This window comes from Eutrigla gurnardus, assembly GCF_963514095.1.
Source record: "Eutrigla gurnardus genome assembly, chromosome: 20".
NCBI lineage: Eukaryota > Metazoa > Chordata > Actinopteri > Perciformes > Triglidae > Eutrigla > Eutrigla gurnardus.
Window position 1 is genome coordinate 20,063,848 of NC_139931.1, and position 22,620 is coordinate 20,086,467.

General features: G+C 42.4%; 2 protein-coding genes across 2 annotated transcripts in view; one reads left to right on the top strand and one right to left on the bottom strand.

Annotated features, from left to right (window-relative positions):
- LOC311031491 (ornithine decarboxylase-like) overlaps positions 1 to 22,620 on the bottom strand; it is a gene marked incomplete at its 3' end in the record, with an annotated part of 229,983 nt that overhangs the window by 131,867 nt on the left and 75,496 nt on the right. The window lies entirely within an intron of this gene.
- gspt1l (G1 to S phase transition 1, like) lies at positions 597 to 21,615 on the top strand. The gene is made up of 14 exons (XM_084036234.1): positions 597 to 1,012; positions 2,087 to 2,131; positions 13,692 to 13,943; positions 14,241 to 14,274; positions 14,366 to 14,443; positions 15,727 to 15,907; positions 17,493 to 17,647; positions 17,782 to 17,922; positions 18,014 to 18,107; positions 18,261 to 18,341; positions 18,746 to 18,919; positions 19,641 to 19,730; positions 19,866 to 20,034; positions 20,987 to 21,615. Exons 1-14 carry the CDS (start codon positions 820 to 822, stop codon positions 21,037 to 21,039), a joined length of 1,740 nt encoding a protein of 579 aa, XP_083892360.1. The 5' UTR covers positions 597 to 819; the 3' UTR covers positions 21,040 to 21,615.

Sequence of the window (22,620 nt, forward strand, 5' to 3'; positions counted from 1 at the left end):
GATGAGTAACTAATTATCAACAATTGATAACAATCAATAACAAATGATAACATCACTCTTCATATATTGCTAATGTAAAAGAGTTTTAATGATGAGACCACTTCCTCGGGTTGAACTGGTAATTTAATGCTTCGCTCTGAAGCTTGAGGGCATATCCACAAATATATTCATGTTATGTTTATGATGTGTTCCAGATAATCATATCAGACATGGTTGTCCCAGAGTTTTATTGGAAAATGTGTTATTATATTTGTATCAACATCATCAAACGTCTATGAGGAATTTAATAACTTAAAATGTTGTACCTGAATATATTGTGCTTTCCAAACGAAAACACTCATAGTATATTACTGAATTAAGTTGTATTAGTCAGCATTTTAAACTAATTCTTCATTTACTACAACGAAACGAATCTGCGGGTTCTGAAAAGGTCAGAAAACTACTGGCGTAAACCGGCTCTAAATGGTCTTTGGGGAATGTAGTTTCCTTGTCCTCGAGAATCTTTCAAAGCCAACGTGTTCTGCCTTTGAGTAAGACTTCATATCCCAGATGTCCCCGCGCGTAGCACATCGACTGACGGGACGCATTAGCTCACGCGGACTGTCTCTGGGAGTGCTGAGTCGAATATCCTCTCTGGCGTCTCACCGTTAGAAACCGGCAGCTTTAGTTCACTTGACTCGGAGACAAACATTCCATTCGAGTTGGGACGCACTCGGCTACTCCAAGGGGCGACCGTAACGTCGGGTTTGGGGCGGACACTTACGTGGACCAAGAACTGCGTAGCTGAAATCTCACAGTAGTGAAAATCCAAGACCCACGATGGACCCGAGAGACACTGCCCCTGATTCCTGGGAACAAGAGGACGATGTGGAGGCCACGATCGACGGACAACTTGACTCAGCGTTCCTGTCTCTAAATGTGAACGCGAAACCGTTTGTGCCCAATGTCAACGCCGCCGAATTTGTTCCGACTTTTCCCGTGAAAGCACACTCGGAAAATGTCGATTCTGTTGGTAAGTTCACAGTCACGTTGGGAGCTACTTTAGCTAGCAGTTAGCTAGTTGCTAACAGAAGCCTGGCCTGGGTAGTTGCTAGCTCGCTAGCCAATGTGGAGACACGCGTTCCACGAAGCGCGACAAAACTAGCTAGCTCCCGTGCTGTTTGGTGTCATTCAGATGCCTGACACTGTAACTTTAACCATAACGCATCAGCCATGTAATGCTACCCAGGCGTTTGACTGTACAGTGGTGTTATAGCTTGTTGATAACTGTCACAACTGTCTTTAAAGTCATCAGCCCAGCCGGCATTAGCTTGATGCATCCAAACGGCGGTAGCTAGCTAGCATTTTCGGTTAGCTGGTGGGGTTTCACAATTGAGCGCCTCTGCCCCTCGGTGTGAAGTCGTTGCCTTTTTTTAGCCAAGTATCCGTTTATACTAAACAGGAACAGCAAGAGCTGCTGCTGCTGGCTAACACCCATGTTGCCATTGTGAAACTTTAACTAGTGGTTAAAGCTAATCTCGTCATTGAAAAGAAATTGGTGCGAATTTGGAGTGACGTGGATGTTCTGACGCACAGTTAGTCAAGAGTGGAGCAAAACGTGTCATCGGAAACCGGGTGAAGACAGACTAAACACATGGACGAGGCAGAATGTTGTCTTAACACGCCAGCCGTCGTATAAAAAACATTTAGATTATGTGAGCATGTTCCCCATAACTCCAATAAATAGTTTAATGGACACTGTGCATCAAAACCTTCTATTAAATATCTCCATTCACTACACATGGCCAGTGTTACCATATGTAGGCTTGTGCTCCAACATAATGGAGGTGCTTGACTGTCAGTCTGTCAAAATCCACCATATTGAACGTGTTTTTGTTTTTCTCTAGCCTTGAATTTAGGTCACCTCTCAAGACCAAAGTGTAACTTGTTTATTGAATGTAGGAAATACATTTGCTTCCTATTAGCCACAGTCATTTTTGAAATTCTTAAAACACCCTCTGACTATTTTCAACCTGTAGCTAGAAGTAAAGGTCAGGCTCCTTTCATATCCACTTATAACATTAACTTAACCATTATTTCTTTTCAGTTGCTGTTGAAAAGCTACCCACCATGGAGGTGTCAGAAAGTGCTGGTATGTATGGAGTCTGTGTTTACGTGTTAAGATGCCCACTGCACCTTGTACATGCTGTGAATGCTACACTCATTGTCCTGACATGTGCAGCCCCACACTGAACGGACTGGATTAACAAAGCCTATAGTGGCTCTTACATCATGAGTTACTGAGACCCAATTAGTCCAGTGTTCTTAATAGCTCCATTCCCCCTCTATGTGTGGTCTTTTAGCAGTGTTGACTGTATGCATCTGCCCCAGGGTGCCCTTTTACACGTTAAAAGTCGAGCTCACCACAAACTAATTGAACCGTTTGTTTTGCAGTAGATTAGCATCAGCTTGACTTTTGTTTTATCTGGATCCTGCTGTGTCTGTGTGTGTTCACTGGGACTCTGTTTCCTTATCTCTTTAAAACGATGTGGCCGTATTTCAGTGGAAGATAATGGCCCGAAATGTACAGGGACATTTTAGAGAGGCTTACAGTGAATCCCCCGTTCAAATCAGTTGAGATGTCAACTGATTAAGTGGTGTTTTGGCCTGTCGCCATAACTCCCTTTGCTGGATGATACACTATATTGCCAAAAGTATTTGCTCACCTGCCTTGACTCTCATATGAACTTAAAGGTTCCATATTATACTGTTTTTCCTCAATTTCACACAGCTGTCAGAGGTCCAACAACACTGTATTCTATATGCATTTCCCCAAACACATCCGTTGTCCTGAATTTCAGCTGTCTAAAAGCCGCTTACACTAGCGGTAGCATGCTCTTATGTTTACGTGGATGTATGGCTATGGCTCGCCTATGTGGCTCATGTGAAGTTGCTGGGTCCCGTATGGTTGGGACAGATCCTTTTACGAGGGTCAGTGTCGAGGCAAAGCCAGCTTTGTACTGACCCTCGTTACTGAAGCAGTACCATGTGAAGTGGTTAGCACACACATACAAGCTAACACGAACCTTAGCCGGCACATTGTCATTAAAAATGAAACGCCACCACTGTCTCTTCTGTTCTTCTGTAGCTGGGACAGAATAGAAGCACTTATGTTGATTTGTACAACCAACAACAGAGCAATCGGCGTGTCTAGCTCTGAGCGATGACATTGTGAAACACCGTTATCTCACTGCTGTCTCACCGCAGGACACGACAAACTTCACCTCGGTGATGAACGCCCCCTCTCGGATATCTCTTATCATCGCACAGAGGAATTCGGCCTATGCAAATGACTCCCTTCGTTACGTAACAATGGGAGCCGAAGCTCCTGTAGGAGCACAGTTGTACCAGTGGGGGGCTGCAGAGACCATGCAGGAGTCGCTTGGTTTCCTCATTCTGGGAGTTGGTAGGCTCAGGGAGGACCAGTTTATAGGTGTAGAGACCAGAGAAAACCTGTTTTTCATAATATGGGACCTTTAAGTAACATCCCATTCTTAATTCATAGGGTTTAATATGATGTCGGTCGACCCTTTGCAGCTATAACAGCTTCCACTCTTCTGGAAGGCGTTCCACAAGGTTTAGGAGTGTGTTTATGGGACTTTTTGACCATTCTTCCAGAATTGTATTTGTGAGGTCACACACTGATGTTGGACGGGAAAGCCTGGCTTCAGTCTCCACTCTAATTCATCCCAAAGGTGTTCTATCGGGTTGAGGTCAGTCAAGTTCATCCACACCAAACTCTCTCCTCCATGTCTTTATGACCTTGCTTTGTGCACTGGTGCACAGTCATGTTGGAACAGGAAGGGGCCATCCCCAAACTGTTCCACAAAGTTGGGAGCATGAAATTGTCCAACATCTCTTGGTATGCTGAAGCATTCAGAGTTCCTTTCACTGGAACTAAGGGGCCAAGCCCAGCTCCTGAAAAACAACTCCACACCATAATCCCCCTCCACCAAACTTTACACGTGGCACAATGCAGTCAGACAAATACCGTTGTCCTGGCAACCGCCAAACCCAGACTCGTCCATCAGATTGGTCACTCCAGAGAATGCATCTCCACTGCTCTAGAGTCCAGTGGCGGTGTGCTTTACAACACTGCATCCGAAGCTTTGCATTGCACTTGCTGATGTATGGATTGGATGCAGCTGATCGCCATGGAAACCCATTCCATGAAGCTCTCTACACTGTTCTTGAGCTAATCTGAAGGCCACATGAAATTTGGAGGTCTGTAGTGATTGACTCTGCAGAAAGTTGGCGACCTCTCATTCCTTCACAAATGTTTGTAGAAACAGTCTGCATGCCTAGGTGCTTGCTTTTATACACCTGTGGCCAAGGAAATGATTGGAACACCTGATTTCAATTATTTGGGTGATGAGTGAATACTTTTGGCAATATAGTGTATATTGTCCGTGATATAATTTCAATTAACATGTTACATCTTTCATTGGATTGAATTTGAAGACCATTTAATGCCATGGATATTGTGTACTGTCCTAAAAGCTTAAAGGAGAAATCCGGTCATTTTTGGCCCCATTTCCGTTGTCCCCAGGGTCATCCCGACTTATTAGAAGCAAAAAACCTGACAAAAATTGTCGACATAAATGTGTTTTTGCATGGAGTTACTCACCTCAAATCACCCCGTAGACATTAGCAGTAGATAGCCAAGCGCCTGTCGTCCCTCCCAGTCACCGCTGAAACGAAAACGTTTTCCACGTAGTTTTGATTTTGTATCCATAAAGAAACGACCGAGCTGTGCAGTCGTCATGTCTGTAATAAATCCATGAAGCTGTTATGTCCATATGTATGACTATGTTACAACATAGCAACGATACAGCTAGTAACAGGCCGGGCGCTCGTCCATCCCAGTCACCGCAGAAACAAACGTTTTCCTCGTAGATTTTGTATCCATAACGAAACGACCGAGCAGTGCAGTCGTCATGTCCGTAATAAATCCATGAAGCTGTTATGTCCATATGTATGACTATGTTACAACATAGCAACGATACAGCTAGTAACGGGCCGGGCGCTCGTCCATCCCAGTCACCGCAGAAACGAAAACGTTTTCCTCGTAGATTTTGTATCCATAACGAAACGACGAGCAGTGCAGTCGTCATGTCCGTAATAAATCCATGAAGCTGTTATGTCCATATGTATGACTATGTTACAACATAGCAACGATAGCTTCAGCTAGTAACGTGCCGGGCGCTCGTCCATCCCAGTCACCGCAGAAACAAACGTTTTCCTCGTAGATTTTGTATCCATAAAGAAACGATCGAGCAGTGCAGTCGTCATGTCCGTAATAAATCCATATGTATGACTATGTTACAACATAGCAATGACTGCTTACAGCTAAACAGTAGCCGGGAGCCAAAACAATGCAAGTCTTGTGCAAGTTCCCGTCTGCCGTCCTCACTCTGGAGCTGTTTTCAAGACAGTACAGTGACAAATCTTGGACAGTCGCGCGATGGTCACTTTGATCTCACTCTGTTGATGAGAGACTGCAGTCTGCACACGCGACACGCGACTCCCACTCGTGTTGTCAACACAACTAGCCTACTGAGACTGCGCGAGATTTGTTGTCACTGTAGCAGTTCAACTGTCACAAAGGCTAAGCAATCTTACTATGTAGGCTAGCGCTAGTTACACTGTCATATGGACATGACGGCACTGCTCGATGGAAAGAAGTTTGTCACTGTATTGGCTTGAAAACAGCTCCAGAGTGAGGACGTCGGGAGACGGGAACTTGCGCGAGACTTTTGGCTCCCGGCTACTGTTTAGCTGTAAGCAGTCGTTGCTATGTTGTAACATAGTCATACATATGGACATAACAGCTTCATGGATTTATTACGGATATGACGACTGCACTGCTCGATCGGTTCTTTATGGATACAAAATCAAAACTACGAGGAAAACGTTTTCGTTTCTGCGGTGACTGGGACAAACCAGCGCCCGGCACGTTACTAGCTGAAGCTATCGTTGCTATGTTGTAACATAGTCATACATATGGACATAACAGCTTCATGGATTTATTACGGACATGACAACTGCACTTCTCCGTCGTTTCTTTATGGATACAAAATCAAAACTACGAGGAAAACGTTTTAGTTTCTGCTGTGACAGGCGCTCGGCTATCTACTGCTAATGTCTACGGGATGATTTGAGGTGAGTAACTCCATGCAAAAACACACATTTATGTCGTTTTGCCACACTATTTGAGCTAAACGAGCGCCGTGGTGTCTCGTATGGACCCAACCTGTGTTGCATAGGTCTTGGAATTGTTTTCTGAGGCCCAGGAAAGCAGATAAAAGTTGCCCCAATGGGTTAGCATTGGAGCGAGTCTGGAAGGCTGCCAGGCAGGTACAGATCTTGGGCTAGGCAACGTCAATTTTTGGCGGGTTTTTTGCTTCGAATAAGTCGGGATGACCCTGGGGACAATGAAAATGGGGTCAAAAAAATGACCGGATTTCTCCTTTAAGAAAATGGAGCTGGAGCTGGAACGTGAGTAGAAATTATTAAAATAAATAAAATGTAAATTAAATAAAATCACATTACCAGAGCAAAAGTAATAAACAATAACTAGTGCTCAGCAATTAGGGGGAAATCTGAGCACAATAAAAAAAAAATATCATTTTATCGATTTCTGTCAAGCTTAAAGGTTCCTTTTTTCCTCCTGAGATGTGGAGATATGACAAGGTCAGTTTTGGTTTTAATATTTATTTTCTCTCTGAAGTTGAACACCACACAAATACCGTAGGACATTATAAAACTATATTTAAAATAAATAACATGGGAATATAGCTAATAAACAAAAATCTAAATTCTGACCAGTTAAAAGTTTCAAGTGTTACACAACACAAACAAATTTGTCAACTAAATTCTAGGTACAAAATAATAGCTACCTCACTGTATCTTTTTATTTGTATTGATTCAAACTGTTTGAAATCGTTTTGGAAGCAAATCCAAAATAAATGGACAAAAAACATTCTGTGTATATCCTCAGTATAAATTCAAGCAGCTTTCACATGTAAACAAAGGAGAACATAAAGGCTGTGTGTCTCTTGGTTGTTTTAACGTTTTAACAGGAGAGTGGGGACACTATGGTCTGTTGATGCTGCCAGCTATTACACTGGTGCTTCTAGAGGACCAGCAGCACTGGCTTGGGTCTGGTTCAGTAAAGTCCTGTATTGTGCTGCTCTAGAGGACGGCACTGCTTCAGATGTAAACAGATTGGTGGTGGTACCTGACTTTAGCGAATCGTTAGTAGTGCGCGCTACCCTGCTTCTTGTTGGACATTAAATATAGAAAATCTCGCCACACTAGCAAATTCTTCAGACCAATCTTTTTAATGATGTTCCCGTCTTTTGAGCCTTGGCCTGTGTCCGTTCTTGGGCAGGGCTCCAGAGTGCGACCATTTTGGTCACAAATGTGACCAACATTTTTAGGAGTGCGACTGAAAAAAATTGTACGTCGCACTGGTGCACCTAACGCTGCTCAGGTGAAAAAGAAAATCATAAGCGCAGCATCTCTTTGTGTTCTCCTGATGACATCGTGGTCTAAACCAATAAGAGACAGAGCTCGGGCGGGTCCTTGCCTCTGATTGGCTGTGGTCCTATTCACTGCTGTAAATTGTGTCAGTTCGAAAAATGCAAGCGAGCTGAGCAAGTACTCCTGAGCGCTTCGATTTTCTTTGAAAATGAAGAGAGGCAGAAAGCCTCGCCCCGAGACTAATTAAAAAGCCCAAAAATATGCCATGAGACAGGACTGGTTGAAGCAATTTCCCTGGCTGATGTACGATAAAGAAAGGGACTCAATGCACTGCATTTATTGTCGGGAGTGCGGTCAGAATTTGGCCGGTAATAGTGCGTTTGTGGAGGAGTCAACAACATTCCGCATCGAGACGTTGAAAGAGCGAATATGTCCAAAAAGCATACTACATGCCATGAAAAGTGTGTTAATAAAGTGGCCCCTCATCCAGCTGCATTTCAGCGTCAGGCTGTATCAATCAGGTCCGCTGAGGAATCTGAAATGATTATAAAATTCAACGTTGCATACAATATTGCAAAGGAGGAGTTGCCGTTCACTAAATTTGAGTCCGAAATTATTCTGATGAAGAAAAAAAATGCCGACACACTAAAGAACAAGACAGCTGCAGAGGTTGGAAACGCCACGTACACGTCATTCATGATTGACGGCGACACAGACGTCTCTACGAAGGAGTGCGTTATTGTCTACTGCTGCATTTTGCGTAAAGGGAGGCCGGTCAACATGTTAATTGGACATGTCGAGGTGGAGTGTTTGAAGGCCCACATTACAGCGTGAGAGATCATGAATAGGAAATTGTATGAAATGAATAGCCTAAGTAAAAATATAAGTAGGCTAGGCTAAGATCACATAAACTGTTTTCCATTTGCAATCTATAGGCTAGTGACCTGTATGATCTTTTTATTCTTGAGGAATGCAACCAATGCAAAAAGTTAGTCTGGAGCCCTGTTGGGTAACACTCCATCCAATAGTAGTCAACACAAGCATGTGTGCTGCTGGTTGTAAAGCTTGTTGACTGCACACATCAGGCAGTAGTGTTGTAAATAATTAGCTCAGAGCAAATACAGTATATGTAAATAATTATTTGCTGAACCACTTGGAACCTGCAAACAGTATTTAATGCAAGGCTTTCTCTCTAAACGTTATATAGCAGGTTATGTCACAGCCCCCTGCTGTAGTGTTGTCACCACTTCAATACCCTGCCTAAATATCTCTATACAATACTGAAATAATACCACAGCAAAAATCTAAAACACCAGGAAAGGTAGTTGAACATGAAAACAAAATTTGTCTTCCTATTAATTAAATGTTTTTTAATTTTAAGAATGTGTTCATTGTAAAATGTTCATGTGAGCAGTAATCTGATGTCCCCTTAACTTGAGTTTCATATTTGCAACCACATATCGCGTTAAAGTGACGATTCGGAGTAAAATGCACCCTAGGTCATTTCCACCATTACATGTAGCCAAATACCCCCCCGAAGCATTTTTAGCGATGGTCAACATTGGTCAAGATAGGGCTATCAGCCGAATGGCTTAGTACTAGTGCAAACAGTACATAATGTATATCTCATAAATTACCCCACTAATAATGCATGGAATGTTACCAAACTTCTGCAGTAGTACACATAGGGTCTGTACTAGGGTTATACGGTATACCGGTACTAATTTGATACCGGGGTACTGAGGCATTTAAAACGGTACTCTATTGCATTAGTGAGCGAGCAGCGTTGACTGGAGCAACAAACGGAGCAGGAGCTAAGCTTGGAGAGAGTAGAGACGTTGGAGAGAGAGAGGGAGAGGAGCACGGAGAAGAGACTGGCTGCTGCAACCATCACCACGCCATAACTTGTGGACAAACCAGCGGCGCAAAGTGCGACATGGCAGTACTTCAGCTTAAAAACAAATGAGCAAGATGAGGCAATTAACGCCGATGCACCACTGTGTAAACGGTGTTTTAAAACATGCATGGCTAACGGCGGAAACACCTCCAACTTAGCCAAACACCTAAAGGACAAGCACCCAGACCTACACACTGAGCTCAGGGAACAGGAAATTTACTCATGAAAAAAAAAAAAAGCCACATTCAGTGCTAAAAAGCAAGCGCGACCCCCCTTCACTCTTAACAAAAGTAGCTCTGGAAGAAGAAAAATAGAGCTGGTTCATTTATTATATTATATTTTATATTATATTGTATTTATATTTTCACAGTGATTTTTAAACTTTTTGCCATACATGTAGCCAGGTTGATTTACAATAAATCTGAAGTGGTCCCTTATTTTTTTTCCAGAGGTGTAAAATGCATACATGCATTATTTTAAAATTGTGCATTAGAAAAGCTTGTCTTTGTGGTATTTTTTTATTTATTTACTGATTAATGTTATTGTTCTAAGATACCGGTACCAAAATGTTGGTATCGTGACAACACTAGTCTGTACTCACAAAATGAGGCGTTTGTAAGTACACCAGGAGTTTATTTAAAAGAACACTTGCCTGATAGCTTCTATCCTCAGCTACTAATGCTACCGCAGCTTAGACGCCACTTCTGTGTTTACCCAGCCGATGCCGTCACGCAAGAGTATGAAAAAGTTTACCTGGTTTTTTTTTTATAAATCCTTGTATTATCAGGTCAACACATTTTTATAAATGCAGCGAAACTTTTTCATACTATCGCGTGAAACTCGCGTCACGGAAACGGCTTGGTAAACACGGAAGTGGCCTCGGCGCAGCGCTAGCGTTAGCAGCCGAGGATAGAAGCTATCAGGCAAGTGTTATTTTAAATAAACTCCTGGTACGTACAAACTTTCAAATGCCTGGTTTTGTGAGTACAGACCCTATGTGTACTACTGCAGAAGTTTGGTAACATTCCATGCTATATTACTGGGGTAATTTACAAGATATACGTAATGTACTGTTCACGCTAGTACTAAGCCATTCCGCTGATAGCCCTATCTTGACCAATGTTGACCATCGTTAAAAATGCTTCCGAGGGGGTGTTTGGCTGGATGTCATGGTGGAAATTACCTAGGGTGCATTTTACTCCGAACCATCGCTTTAAACTGCGTTTAATAAGACTTTTTTGCAAAACGGCACTAGGGCTGAAACGATAACTCGAAATTACCCAGCAACTTCGCCTGAACTTAAATTCCTATCTCGGCATTATGCAGCTGCTCAGCAGGGATCATTGTTCCACACGGAGCGTTTTTGAGGAAGCCAGGGCTCCAGAGTGACCATTTAGGACACACATGCAACCAAAAATCAGTAAAGTGCAGCTAAATATGTTCCTCAGTCAGATAGCGGTCCTGTCTCACTGTCTCCCCTCCCGTAAGATAGCGGTCCTGTCTCACTGTCTCCCCTCCCATAAGATACCGGTCCTGTCTCACTGTCTCCCCTCCCGGAAGATACCGGTCCTGTCTCACTGTCTCCCCTCCCGGAAGATACCGGTCCTGTCTCACTGTCTCCCCTAGCACCGTAAGATACCGGTCCTGTCTCACTGTCTCCCCTCCCGGAAGATACCGGTCCTGTCTCACTGTCTCCCCTCCCGGAAGATACCGGTCCTGTCTCACTGTCTCCCCTAGCACCATAAGATACCGGTCCTGTCTCACTGTCTCCCCTAGCACCGTAAGATACCGGTCCTGTCTCACTGTCTCCCCTAGCATCGTAATAACCAGTCCTGTCTTACTGTCTCCCCTAGCACCATAAGATACCGGTCCTGTCTCACGCGTCTCTGTCTGAGCCGGTATCGTGAACCGGGCAGTCCGGTCGGGCGTAGTTTTAAGAACATTGTGCAGTACGGCCAGAGCCGGGCTGGGAACGCTGCCGTTAATGCCGGAGCATCGTCGTTCAGAATTATTATAAAGCAACAGAAACACAACCGGTACCGAGAGAGGTGCGTGGTGGGCCGAGCCAGTGGCTTCACAGCGATTCGATTAACGATACAGTAGTTGGCGATTCGATTCAAGGACAATTTATTTATTTTTTGATTTTATTAGCGATTCAATTCTGTAAACTACGATTCGATTCAGTAACTTGTAACCAAAATTCTATATCCATTAAATAAACATGCAATAATGCGAGTGAGACTATCTGTATTCTTCTGAAAGGTGAAAAAATAACATATTTATTCTATAAAAAAAAAGTAGTCCTGCATAATATTTTATGCTGAATACAAAAATGTAATTAAACATTGCTCAGTTATTCTTAACATTTTCAGTAGACTACATGCTGTCAGGGAGAGAGTGTCTTAAACGTATTAAAACATTAATCATAAGAATCACGATTCATCCGATTAAATGCATTCATGTTGATTATAGGTGAAGCCAAAACGATTTATTCTATTTATTTATTTTAGCAGATCAATTTAGTTGAATCTATAGGACTGACAATCGATTAATCGAATGAATCGTTACACCTCTAAAGCTGAGCTCCGAGAGATAGAGACTCAGTGTTTCCATTGTACCACATATTGATGAGTTATAACCATCCATTTTTAATGTTTTGGAATGTTTTTCTTTCTGTTGACTATGCCGAAGTTTATTGCTGCATTTTGATCAGGTTACGTGGCAACCACCGATAAGCTGATACTCCATTCTAAATATTTTGATCTATCATCCCTCTAATTCTGATCAGATGACTCATCAATTCTTAATTTAAATGTTTTCAATACTTTGTGTGCTTTCAAGCTGCTCTTAAGCTTCCTGAGAACCTGGTGTGTGTTAGTAGGGTCCAGCTGTTTCACAGAACCCCAGGGAGAACACCGCTGTTTGTCCTGTCTGAACAGCTTGATTAATTAACAGAAATATGTAAATTACCGGTAGCCGACTTGTGAATTGGTCAAATATATCCCTGTTAAACGTGACATCCCTAGTTTACTGTGCCCAATGTGTCGATCCTGTTGGTACCCGCTGTGTGTGTGTGGTTGAGAGACATTTTAGCTACGAGTGCAGTGTTAAGGTGGTATGGCTTTTAAGGTTCCACCTACAACCAGGATGTGTTATTTGCTGTACTGCTGCATTGTGTGTAGAGGCTTTATATTTAGAGCGCGGCCGTAGCTGTGCTGTTGTAGCGCTACACTTCAGAGACACAATTTATCAAACATTGTTGCAGCACTAGTCACTTTTCCTCTGATTCCCTACTGAGTTTTATATTTCTTAATAAATCAAATCATGACCTACCACAGAGGATAGTATTAAAAAGATAACGAGATGCTTTAAAATAGTGATGTGCATCTTTAGCATCTGTATCATTGATTATGCCAATTTATTACTGCAACCCTTCCACAAAGTAACTGTTTGTTTTCTATGAATTAGTAATGGGACGATATGAAAATGTCACATCGATTATCCTGGTTAAAATTACTGCTATAACAATATTATCTTGATGGTCATCAAAATATGATTCAAACTCTAAAAATCTCACTTAAAAAATACTGGAATCATTTAACATTTTGTTAAACAAATATTTTAAATTGTGTCAAAGATGAGACTCGCATCTTTCTTTTAATGTAAAAACAAACAATATTAATGATCATAAATCATAAGGTCACCCTGCATAAATACAGACCAAATACATTTTAAAAATGTTTTTGTATCCTGTAGTTTTTAACTCGGGCTCTGTTTTATTTCTTCTCTACCCTGATAGTGAGCTAGACATATTTACGATTATCCTAATAATGGAAATTCCCCACATTGTGTTTTTCATCGCAATGATCTTTCTCGTCCCATCCCTAATGATGATCTTGGTTGCTTTATTCCTGTTCAGTGCTGTTGGTTGTCACTGAAAACTGCTCTGAATTTGTCTGCTCTTCTGTTTTTCTCTTTTGTGACAAGACACTGATTCTCACTGCAGTTTACAGTAAACAAGGTCTCTTGTGACAAAACGAGCTGAAAAAAAATTCCAGTTACAACGTGGAGAAAACGTGGAGTCAAATATGTTGCTGATTAATGATATGCACCTCCGTGTTTATGTTCAGAATGAATGCTTGTTTGGTAAATTGAAAAAGTGGAAAAAAAATTAGCTCTGTTTATATTTCACCCGATTGACTTGTTCCAAGTAGCTTGTCAAAACAAAGTGAGAAGCCCTGAACGATGTGGACCGTTTGTGTCTGTGCAGCTCCAGTGGAAAACGGCGACACAGAGATGACCACAGAGGAGCCGTGGGACCAGAAAGAGGCCGAACCAAACGAGGAGGAGCCAGGAGGCGGGTCTTGTGGGGACCGGGGACCATCAGAGGAAGGGACAACGGAGGAGACTGCTCCGGAGATGATGGAGGAGGAAGAGGAATCGCCAACGCCCAAGGTTCCACCTACACAGCCAGACGCCCCCAAGAAGGAGCACATAAACGTTGTGTTCATTGGGCACGTAGGTCAGTGGAAACTGTGTTGTCATTTAGCGGATTATGCTATTAACAGGTGTTGAAGGTCAAAGGTCACTTATAGCATTGCTGTTGAACTGTGTGTGTAGGTGAGGTGACTCAATGTACTGATATGTAGTCAGCCAACATCTAGCTGCCATGTTTATGGTCCATGGCCCTTATTTGTCGCAGCTGGCAGATTACCAACTAGGTGTTTGTTTTTGGCTGTATAAAAAGACACAATACCAACGTTAGTATATTTTCAAAATGAGGTGTCAAATCTAAACCTACCCTGTGCTTGCACTCCAGATGCTGGCAAATCCACCATTGGCGGACAAATTATGTGAGTAGCAGTCACCTCCTTTCCTGATAATGAAAGGAATTACATTCATCACATCTGGCCTTGACATGTCGTCCATTTCTCTGGTGTTCAGGTATCTAACAGGCATGGTAGACAAGAGAACCTTAGAGAAGTATGAGAGAGAAGCCAAGGAAAAGAACCGGGAAACCTGGTGAGTCTCTAACCCCCCCCCCCCCCCCCCCCCCCTCTTTTTATAAATATAGTACTTGGAAAACATGTGATGGCCAACTATGGTTCTATTTTGTTTATATGTTCAGGAGGCATGTGTAGCTGTGTATGGCAACTCGTATGTTGTGTTCACACCATATGCAGGCAAATTTAAGCCTCGTGTTACTCTCATGCGATCATTTGTTTCTTGGCGTCACTTGGGCTCGACGTGCTGGGGCAGGGCTTCCCTCCATGTAGACACCAACAAGGTTTCATCACATGTTGTGGAGACCCAGATCCTCCAGGAAACCAAACACCGAGTTCATGACATCGTCCAGAGGTGCTCGGTGGATTTCACCAAGCTGGATTCACTGGATCTAGCAAGACCCAAGTGGGCTGGTTTACTAAAGCTGGAGGAACCCAGAATAAACTTTATTTGTGATTTAATATCAATAATCAGATGAAAGGAATGCTGAAATAACTCTAAAATGATGTATATGAAGTCTTTGTAAGATGTGTTTGCAAGACTACAAGCTAAGTACTTTAAACTAACTTTTAAAAGACTATGCTAGCTTTGTAGCTGCTCCATCAACACTCCAGATGAGGTAATCTAGACATTAATACAGCAGAGACCTTGTTGGTTCCTCCTCATGGTCTGGTCTGGTCCCTGGACTAATGTAAGCTACTATCTAGACCTCTAGGGGACCACAGACACTGGAGACTACATGTGTTTTCTCCATTTAGAACGTCAGAATCTCAATGCTCATAGGCTTTCAGGACACTTGCTAGAGTTGAAATAATAATAACAAAATATATTGCATTTTGGGCTGCACGGTGGTGTAGTGGGTAGCTCTGTTGCCTAACAGTGAGAGGCTTCTGGGTTCGATTCCCGGGTGTAAGTGTGGGTTCCCTCCGGGTTCTCCGGCTTCCTCCCACAGTCCAAAGACATGCAGGATGGGGATAGGTTCATCGATGACTCTAAATTGCCCGTAGGTGTGACTGTGAGTGTGAATGGTTGTTTGTCTCTACATGTCAGCCCTGCGATGGACTGTCCAGGGTGTACCCTGCCTTTGCCCAATGATAGCTGTGATTGGCTCCAGCCCCCCCGCGATAAGGATAAGGGGGTAGACGATGGATGGATGGATGGATGGATGGATTGCATTTTGCTTCCATTCGACTTTGTTTGCAATCGTACTGTGTGAAAAATGTTGCTTTGCGTTTGGTGTGAACACAGCATTACAAACCATATCAGATTTTCCAGTGACTGAATGAACACATTTCTTCCAGGTATCTTTCTTGGGCTTTAGACACCAACCAAGAGGAGCGGGACAAAGGCAAGACGGTGGAGGTTGGCCGAGCATACTTCGAGACAGAGAAAAAGCACTTTACCATCTTAGACGCTCCAGGCCACAAAAGCTTTGTGCCCAACATGATTGGCGGAGCATCACAGGCAGACTTGGCTGTTCTGGTGAGTTCAGGAAATTATCAATGTTATTAAATTTTGATGTTATGGTGGAACATTAGGTCAAAATGTAACGAGCAGGTTTTGTCTTAAAAACTTACAGTCCAGGAATTAATGGCCATTAGGGTTGCCATGATACTATAATTTCAAACTCAATATTATATCTCGATAAGATTGGAACATTGGAAACATCAATAACAACACTTTTCAAGAGTTGCCTGACGTAACAAAAAAAAACTGAATTGAATTTATTGAGTTAGTTGTTGTTTTACTAAATCAGCTGTCTTCAAATAATATAAGTGCTGCCTCCCTTTTGTGGGCAGGAAGCAAGTGGGGGGTGAAAATGTAGTTTTTATAAGGTTTATCATCAAATATTGATGAAGAGTAATGTTTTATTTTTGATAAAAACATCATAGGAATTTTACAATCTACAACATTTTGAACGTCAGACACTTAATTTCCTGCATTCTTGTGACATTTTCTTGGAGTGTTTTTGCATGTCAGCGAGTTCTACCATTCAGTGGTTTATCAACTGTATAAGCTGCAGTGAGAGAGGGAGAGCTAGCGTGCTAGGCAACGCAGCATAGTTGCCACTCGCTTTAATAGAATTCCAGCTACTAAGTCAGAACACAGCCGTTAATATACGTGGGCCAAGTAAAGCCTTTGTGTGGGAATCACTGAATTCTACAAATGGTATATCACTCATTAGTGGAGCCTGATTTCTTTCTGTAATTGTGCTGCAATTCTGGGTTTAAACTCACTTATTACTTGCAGAAGCTGTTAAAGTACAGTGTAAAACGTGATCAGTCACAGTTATAATCCTTGCAAACTGGACTCTCACTGAATCTTATATGTAGGTATAAAGTTCGGTCTAGATTCAAGGTTCAATTGATTGTGAATGTACTAGAAGGTTGCACAATGAGATAAAGTCCCACTATTGCTGCATAAGCAAAATACACAACAAAACAAACCTATATTATATGGTGAAGAGTACAGATGAGTTGAGAAGTCTCTAGTTTCTCTGAAGTCTGATTCACGATTTTTTCACTTCAGAATGTCTATCTGTGAAGCCATTAAAATGTTTTTGACAAAATATAAATTGTTTCCCATATGTTTGAGTTCCATTTTGAGAGTTTTAATCTTATTTTGGTGTTAATTGCAATCCAGCAATGGTTAATATAGTTCATGTGTGATCCCTGTCCGTCATGGCAGTTAGATCATCAGTGGAAATGAGCTCTAGAAAAGAGCGGGTCCTGGTTGTGATACTAGTATCAGTATTTCTGTAGTCCTCCCAAGAACCAAAGCTGGAAATGTGTTGGCTAACAGAAGAGACACATCTCTCACATAAAGACCATCTTTCCTTTGCCTTGATAAAGAACCCGAGTACCAAAGTGGGTTCCTGCCACCAGAGAGGGGAAAAGCCCATTTAGTTATTTCTGTTTCTGTTAAACCAAATGGCCACAAACAAGTTTCATCAAGTTAACCTGTAACCCACTTATAGGATGTGATTGTTTTTCTAACATGTGAGTTAAACCTTGTTGTTTCGCCTTGTAGACAAAGCCACTGTCTAAATGAATGTGTCGACTCTCAGGTGATCTCTGCCAGGAAAGGCGAGTTTGAAACTGGTTTTGAGAAGGGTGGACAGACACGGGAGCACGCCATGTTAGCCAAAACTGCAGGAGTCAAGCACCTGATAGTTCTGGTGAATAAAATGGACGACCCTACAGTCAACTGGAGCCTGGAGAGGTGGGTAGATGGATAATGATGAAATGGCTGATCTTGCATCTAAACGCCAAACAGCAGCTCACGCCTTACATTTGTAGAATATCAATGATGTTCATTCCTCTTTGAAGATGTCCCTCCGGTTTTTGAACCCTCAGGTATGAAGAGTGCAAGGAGAAACTAGTGCCATTTTTGAAGAAGGTGGGCTTCAACCCGAAGAAAGACATCCACTTCATGCCGTGCTCCGGACTGACGGGGTCCAACCTGAAGGAGCCCACTGACATGTGCTCGTGGTATACGTACGTCTCCTTCAGAGTCCTCATCACCTCTCTGATGGCTGCAGGTTACTTTCTAGATTCTTCTTCAACTGCTCTCCATATTTCTTTTCAGAGGGTTACCATTCATTCCACACTTGGACAGTTTGCCAAGTTTCAACAGATCAAGTGATGGCCCTGTCAGATTGCCCATCGTCGACAAATATAAGGTAAGAGTCCCGATTTTAAATGAAGCCAATGAGAGGTTGTTATTTCCAGCTGCCAGAAAGGATTTAAGGTGTGTTCACACCAAAGTCTTCTCTCGAAGCTGACATTCATAACACCAGATTGACCCATGTCTTTGATTGAATCCGTCTCCTCAGGACATGGGTACTGTGATTCTGGGCAAGCTGGAGTCGGGCTCCATCAGTAAAGCACAGCAGCTGGTCATGATGCCAAACAGGGTAAGATATCCCACAAGTTTGTTCTTCCATCAGCTGACACCAGGTGGCAACTTCTGGTTCTGAAAACGGTTCAGCTGGTTGCAAATTCACCACGAGTCTAGTTGGGTTGAGGCAACAAAATGTCAGGTTGGGTTAAAACAAATAAAACTTGTGGTTTTTGACCCGACTACCACCCTATTTGGACTTTAGACTTCTTTGAAACTACTTTGTGATACATTCAGAGCAAACATAATCCACCACAGAATAGATAACTCACATTGTTTTCAATGGGGAGGTTCTTTTAGGATACCAGGCCGGTGGAGGGTCACTGGTTGTGTGCATCTTATATTTTCTAACTGTGTCTGGGAATGTGTTTCCCCTGCCCCTCTCCTCGTCTCACCCTACGTTTACGTGTCGTCATGCAGCATGTGGTGGAGGTGCTGAGTCTCCTCTCCGATGACGTGGAGACGGACGATGCTGGTCCAGGTGAAAACCTCAAATTGCGACTGAAAGGCATTGAAGAGGAGGAGATCCTGCCTGGCTTCATCCTGTGTAACGCTGAGAACCTTTGCCACTCAGGGCGCACATTCGATGCCCAGGTCAGTATGACTCAGCATCTCCATGCCACAGGCCCAGAGGCCTTTATATGCCCTGGATGTCCATGTGGTCCTCCCAAACACTAAAATATAGGAGAGCTAGTGTACAGCTGTGGAAATCAGCATGACACATTACATCCTAACTAAAAAAATTAAAAAAGCAAATGACGTATACTAGAAGCACCATCTCTTTTACTTTTACTATGGTGGTGCCGTTAGACTTTGTTTCTGTGGTAAAGTGAAAATGTCATGATTTATTATTGCCTGTCATTTGATTTTGATTTTATTATAATAAGACATGGACATAATTAAAGGTATGTACAGGATGTAAATGTACAGGATTATAGCAGAAAAGAGTAGATAGTACAACAACAAAACAGAGCAAATATAATAAGTAACATTAGAAAACAAAATAATACAAATCTAATTGTAGACAGACTGTGTGGTTGAGTTCACATTATAGCACAGGTGGAATAGAATATATGTTGATATTTCACAGAATATTATAATGGCGCATGAATGAATAAGTCAATGAAGGAATGATCAACATTTTTTTGTAAGTAATATTAGGTTTAGTGTTTATTGTGCAGTGTGGCGGCAGCAGGAAGAAAGGACCCGGTATAGCTGGTCTGCAGACTCTGGTCTAGTGGGAGGACTGGGCTGAGTGTGTATTAGTGACTGTGTGGATGTGCTCTCTCATAACCTCTAACACTTGTCTTCACAGATCGTCATCATTGAACACAAATCCATCATCTGTCCGGGTTACAACGCAGTCCTCCACATTCACACCTGCATTGAAGAAGTGCAAATAACGGTAAGACGGAATGCTGACACTGTGCAACACCGTCAGGATGGCAGCTCTTATCTAAGGCAGTAGAATCTCTGCTTTTTATTGGATGTTGTGAGTGAATGATTGTATGTGCTGCTAATACGTTACTTCTGTCCTCAGGCCTTAATCTGTCTGGTAGACAAGAAGACAGGAGACAAGAGTAAGACACGGCCACGGTTCGTCAAACAGGACCAGGTCTGCATCGCCCGTCTGCGCACAGCAGGAACCATTTGCCTCGAGACCTTTAAAGATTTTCCTCAGATGGGACGGTTTACCTTACGGGATGAAGGTAGAGCATCTACAGAATTCATCGATTCATTTATGAATGATTTTTTGGGATTAAAAATTGAGTCTGTTAATGGTGAAAGAAAGAAATGGTGAGAATCTGTGTCTTAATGTCTAGTTTTCTCCTTCACGAGAACCTTCATGAGAATTACACGTCACGATTATCCTGCAAAACTAATTGCAATTCATGATATTATCCTGATAATCATCCAAATATGCTATAAACTTAAACATACTGCAAATCCTTTACATTTTGATAAGAAACCAATGAGACACTTCTTCAGTGTACAAACCTCCGCTTCTGAGAAGTGAAGCCAAATCTGAACTCTCTTAAACTGTTATTCTCTCTGCTGGCCACCAGGGGGCAACCTCCCTCTGATTGTATAGATCTCTGAGAAAATGAGCCAACTTCTCTCTTGATTTATTATCTCAGTAAACATGACTTTATAGTCCTAATCTCAAAACTGGGGATGCTTTAGGGGTGATTGACGGGGTCGCTACCATGCTAGCAATTCAGTTAGCTTCTTAGATGACTTTAACACTTAGCTGTAAAGTTGAAATAAGTACAGTTTCCCAACATATGTGGGACCTCCTAAACATGTGTAAAGTGGTTCTGGTCTTCATGGAGGTAAGCCCCGCCTCCTCTCCATTGCATCTTGCAAGAGTGACACCCATATTCAACGTACGGGGAAAATTCCTCCATCTTAAAACTTAAGACCTGTTGATTGGGCTGTAATTTAAACTCTGCACTTAGACTCAACAGCGTGACTTAAAGACACGTGCAGGCTCATTGTAACGGTTATACATCAACGAACACTATAACATAAGTTACTTTGACTCGGTGTGAATCTGCTTTGGGAGGACTTTGGAGTTTGTCTTTAGTTACTGATGAAATTGAATGTGATTTAAATCCAGTGTAGCATGACTGACTTGTGTTGTCTGTGTGTGTGTCTCAGGTAAGACCATTGCCATCGGTAAGGTACTGAAGCTGGTTGCCGAGCGGGACTGAAGAGGACAGCGCTGCCTGAGCATCCCGGTGAGAAGGAGCGGGCGGAGCTTGCTCACAACCCGCCCACACCAGTTGTCAGCGGCGACAGCACCTCCCTGTCACGCCAACCCTTCTGCCGAAGAACAGCTTCAGAAAAAAAACTCATGTGAAAAAGACCCCGTTTTTAAGATGAAGTCCACACGAGTCAGCTTTCTCATATTGAGAGCTCAGCTATGCCATCTCTGGGTTAACCCTCCCTCCACCTCCCTCCTCCGGTCTACTCGGCATTACATGAGGTTTCTTTTTCTGCCACATTTTTTTTTTTTTTTCTTGCTTTCATAAATGACAATGGCAGAAGTTATATCTGTAAACAGATGCGGACCAGGATTTTGCTTGGATGGTTTTCAGACATAAATTGCAAAAAGAGAAGGTTTGAAAGAACTTAACCAGTTGAAACCAAAATGATAATCTTGGGTGTACATGTCTCCCTTTTGCTTTTACCCAGTTTTTGGTTTCTCGTGGCGTTCTGGCGTTGTGCTTGAGCGTGTTCAAATGTTATAAAGCAAACAACTATGACAATAAAATAATACATTGGGAAAACAAGGTCTGTTTATTTTCAGAGCACAGTCCACTGGTTACTTTCATATTTAAGTTCAGGTTTACGGGGAAAAGTATCCGCACACTGCAAAAATCAGATTAAGGAAACTCAACATTTGTGATGAGATTGTAATCAACATGGCATCTATGAATGGATCAGCAGCAGAACACTTTTTAATGTAGGTCTTGGGTTTACAGTGGGGCAGAGCGGTGCAGATTTCAGTGCGTTTTTCCACTCAGACGTTAATAAAGTCAACATAAAGTTCAGGTGTGGCGATAACTGCCACATGTTAAATGCACAAACTTCTCTTTCTTGGTGGAGGTGTTGAAGAGCAGTTGAAAACAGAAGTTCTGCTCCCCCAATACACAATATCGCAAACGAAGAAAAAAAACTCCTGCTGGGTTGTAAGACGGACAAACAAGACTAGGCTCATTTTTATTGTATTTCTGTTCTGTTTTGAAAACAAAAACAAATTTTATTTGGTTTTGAAACTTACTCAAAGAATGAACGATACAGATCTGTATGGTCTCAATCTGTAGTTTCAAGTCTTCTTCAATCCAGCATGATGTTCATTTAGTATACTCAACAAAAATATAAACGCACAAACTTGAAATGGTGAACAAAAATAGAATGTCATGACATTTGCTCAGATTCTTGATGCATTTGTTTATGGAATGATTTGTTTTGCTCAAACCCAGTAGTCCAGTGTCACTTGGCCACTCCTATTGACTACAATCTCAGATTGAGTATTTCAACTCACGAGAGTCATGGAGCATGGCAGAGTGGTGGTCAATATCCGTGACCAGTACACAGACACTCCTTATGGTCTGGTCAATAAAAGGGCACACCAAAATGTGGACTTTTGTCACTTGTCAATATGCCACAGATGTCACAAATCATGAGGGAGCGTGCCATTGGCATGCTGAGTGCTTTGTTGAGCGTTACAGCTGTGGCAACACAACTGAATGTGCATCATTCCACTGTCAGCCGCCTGTGGACTCGTT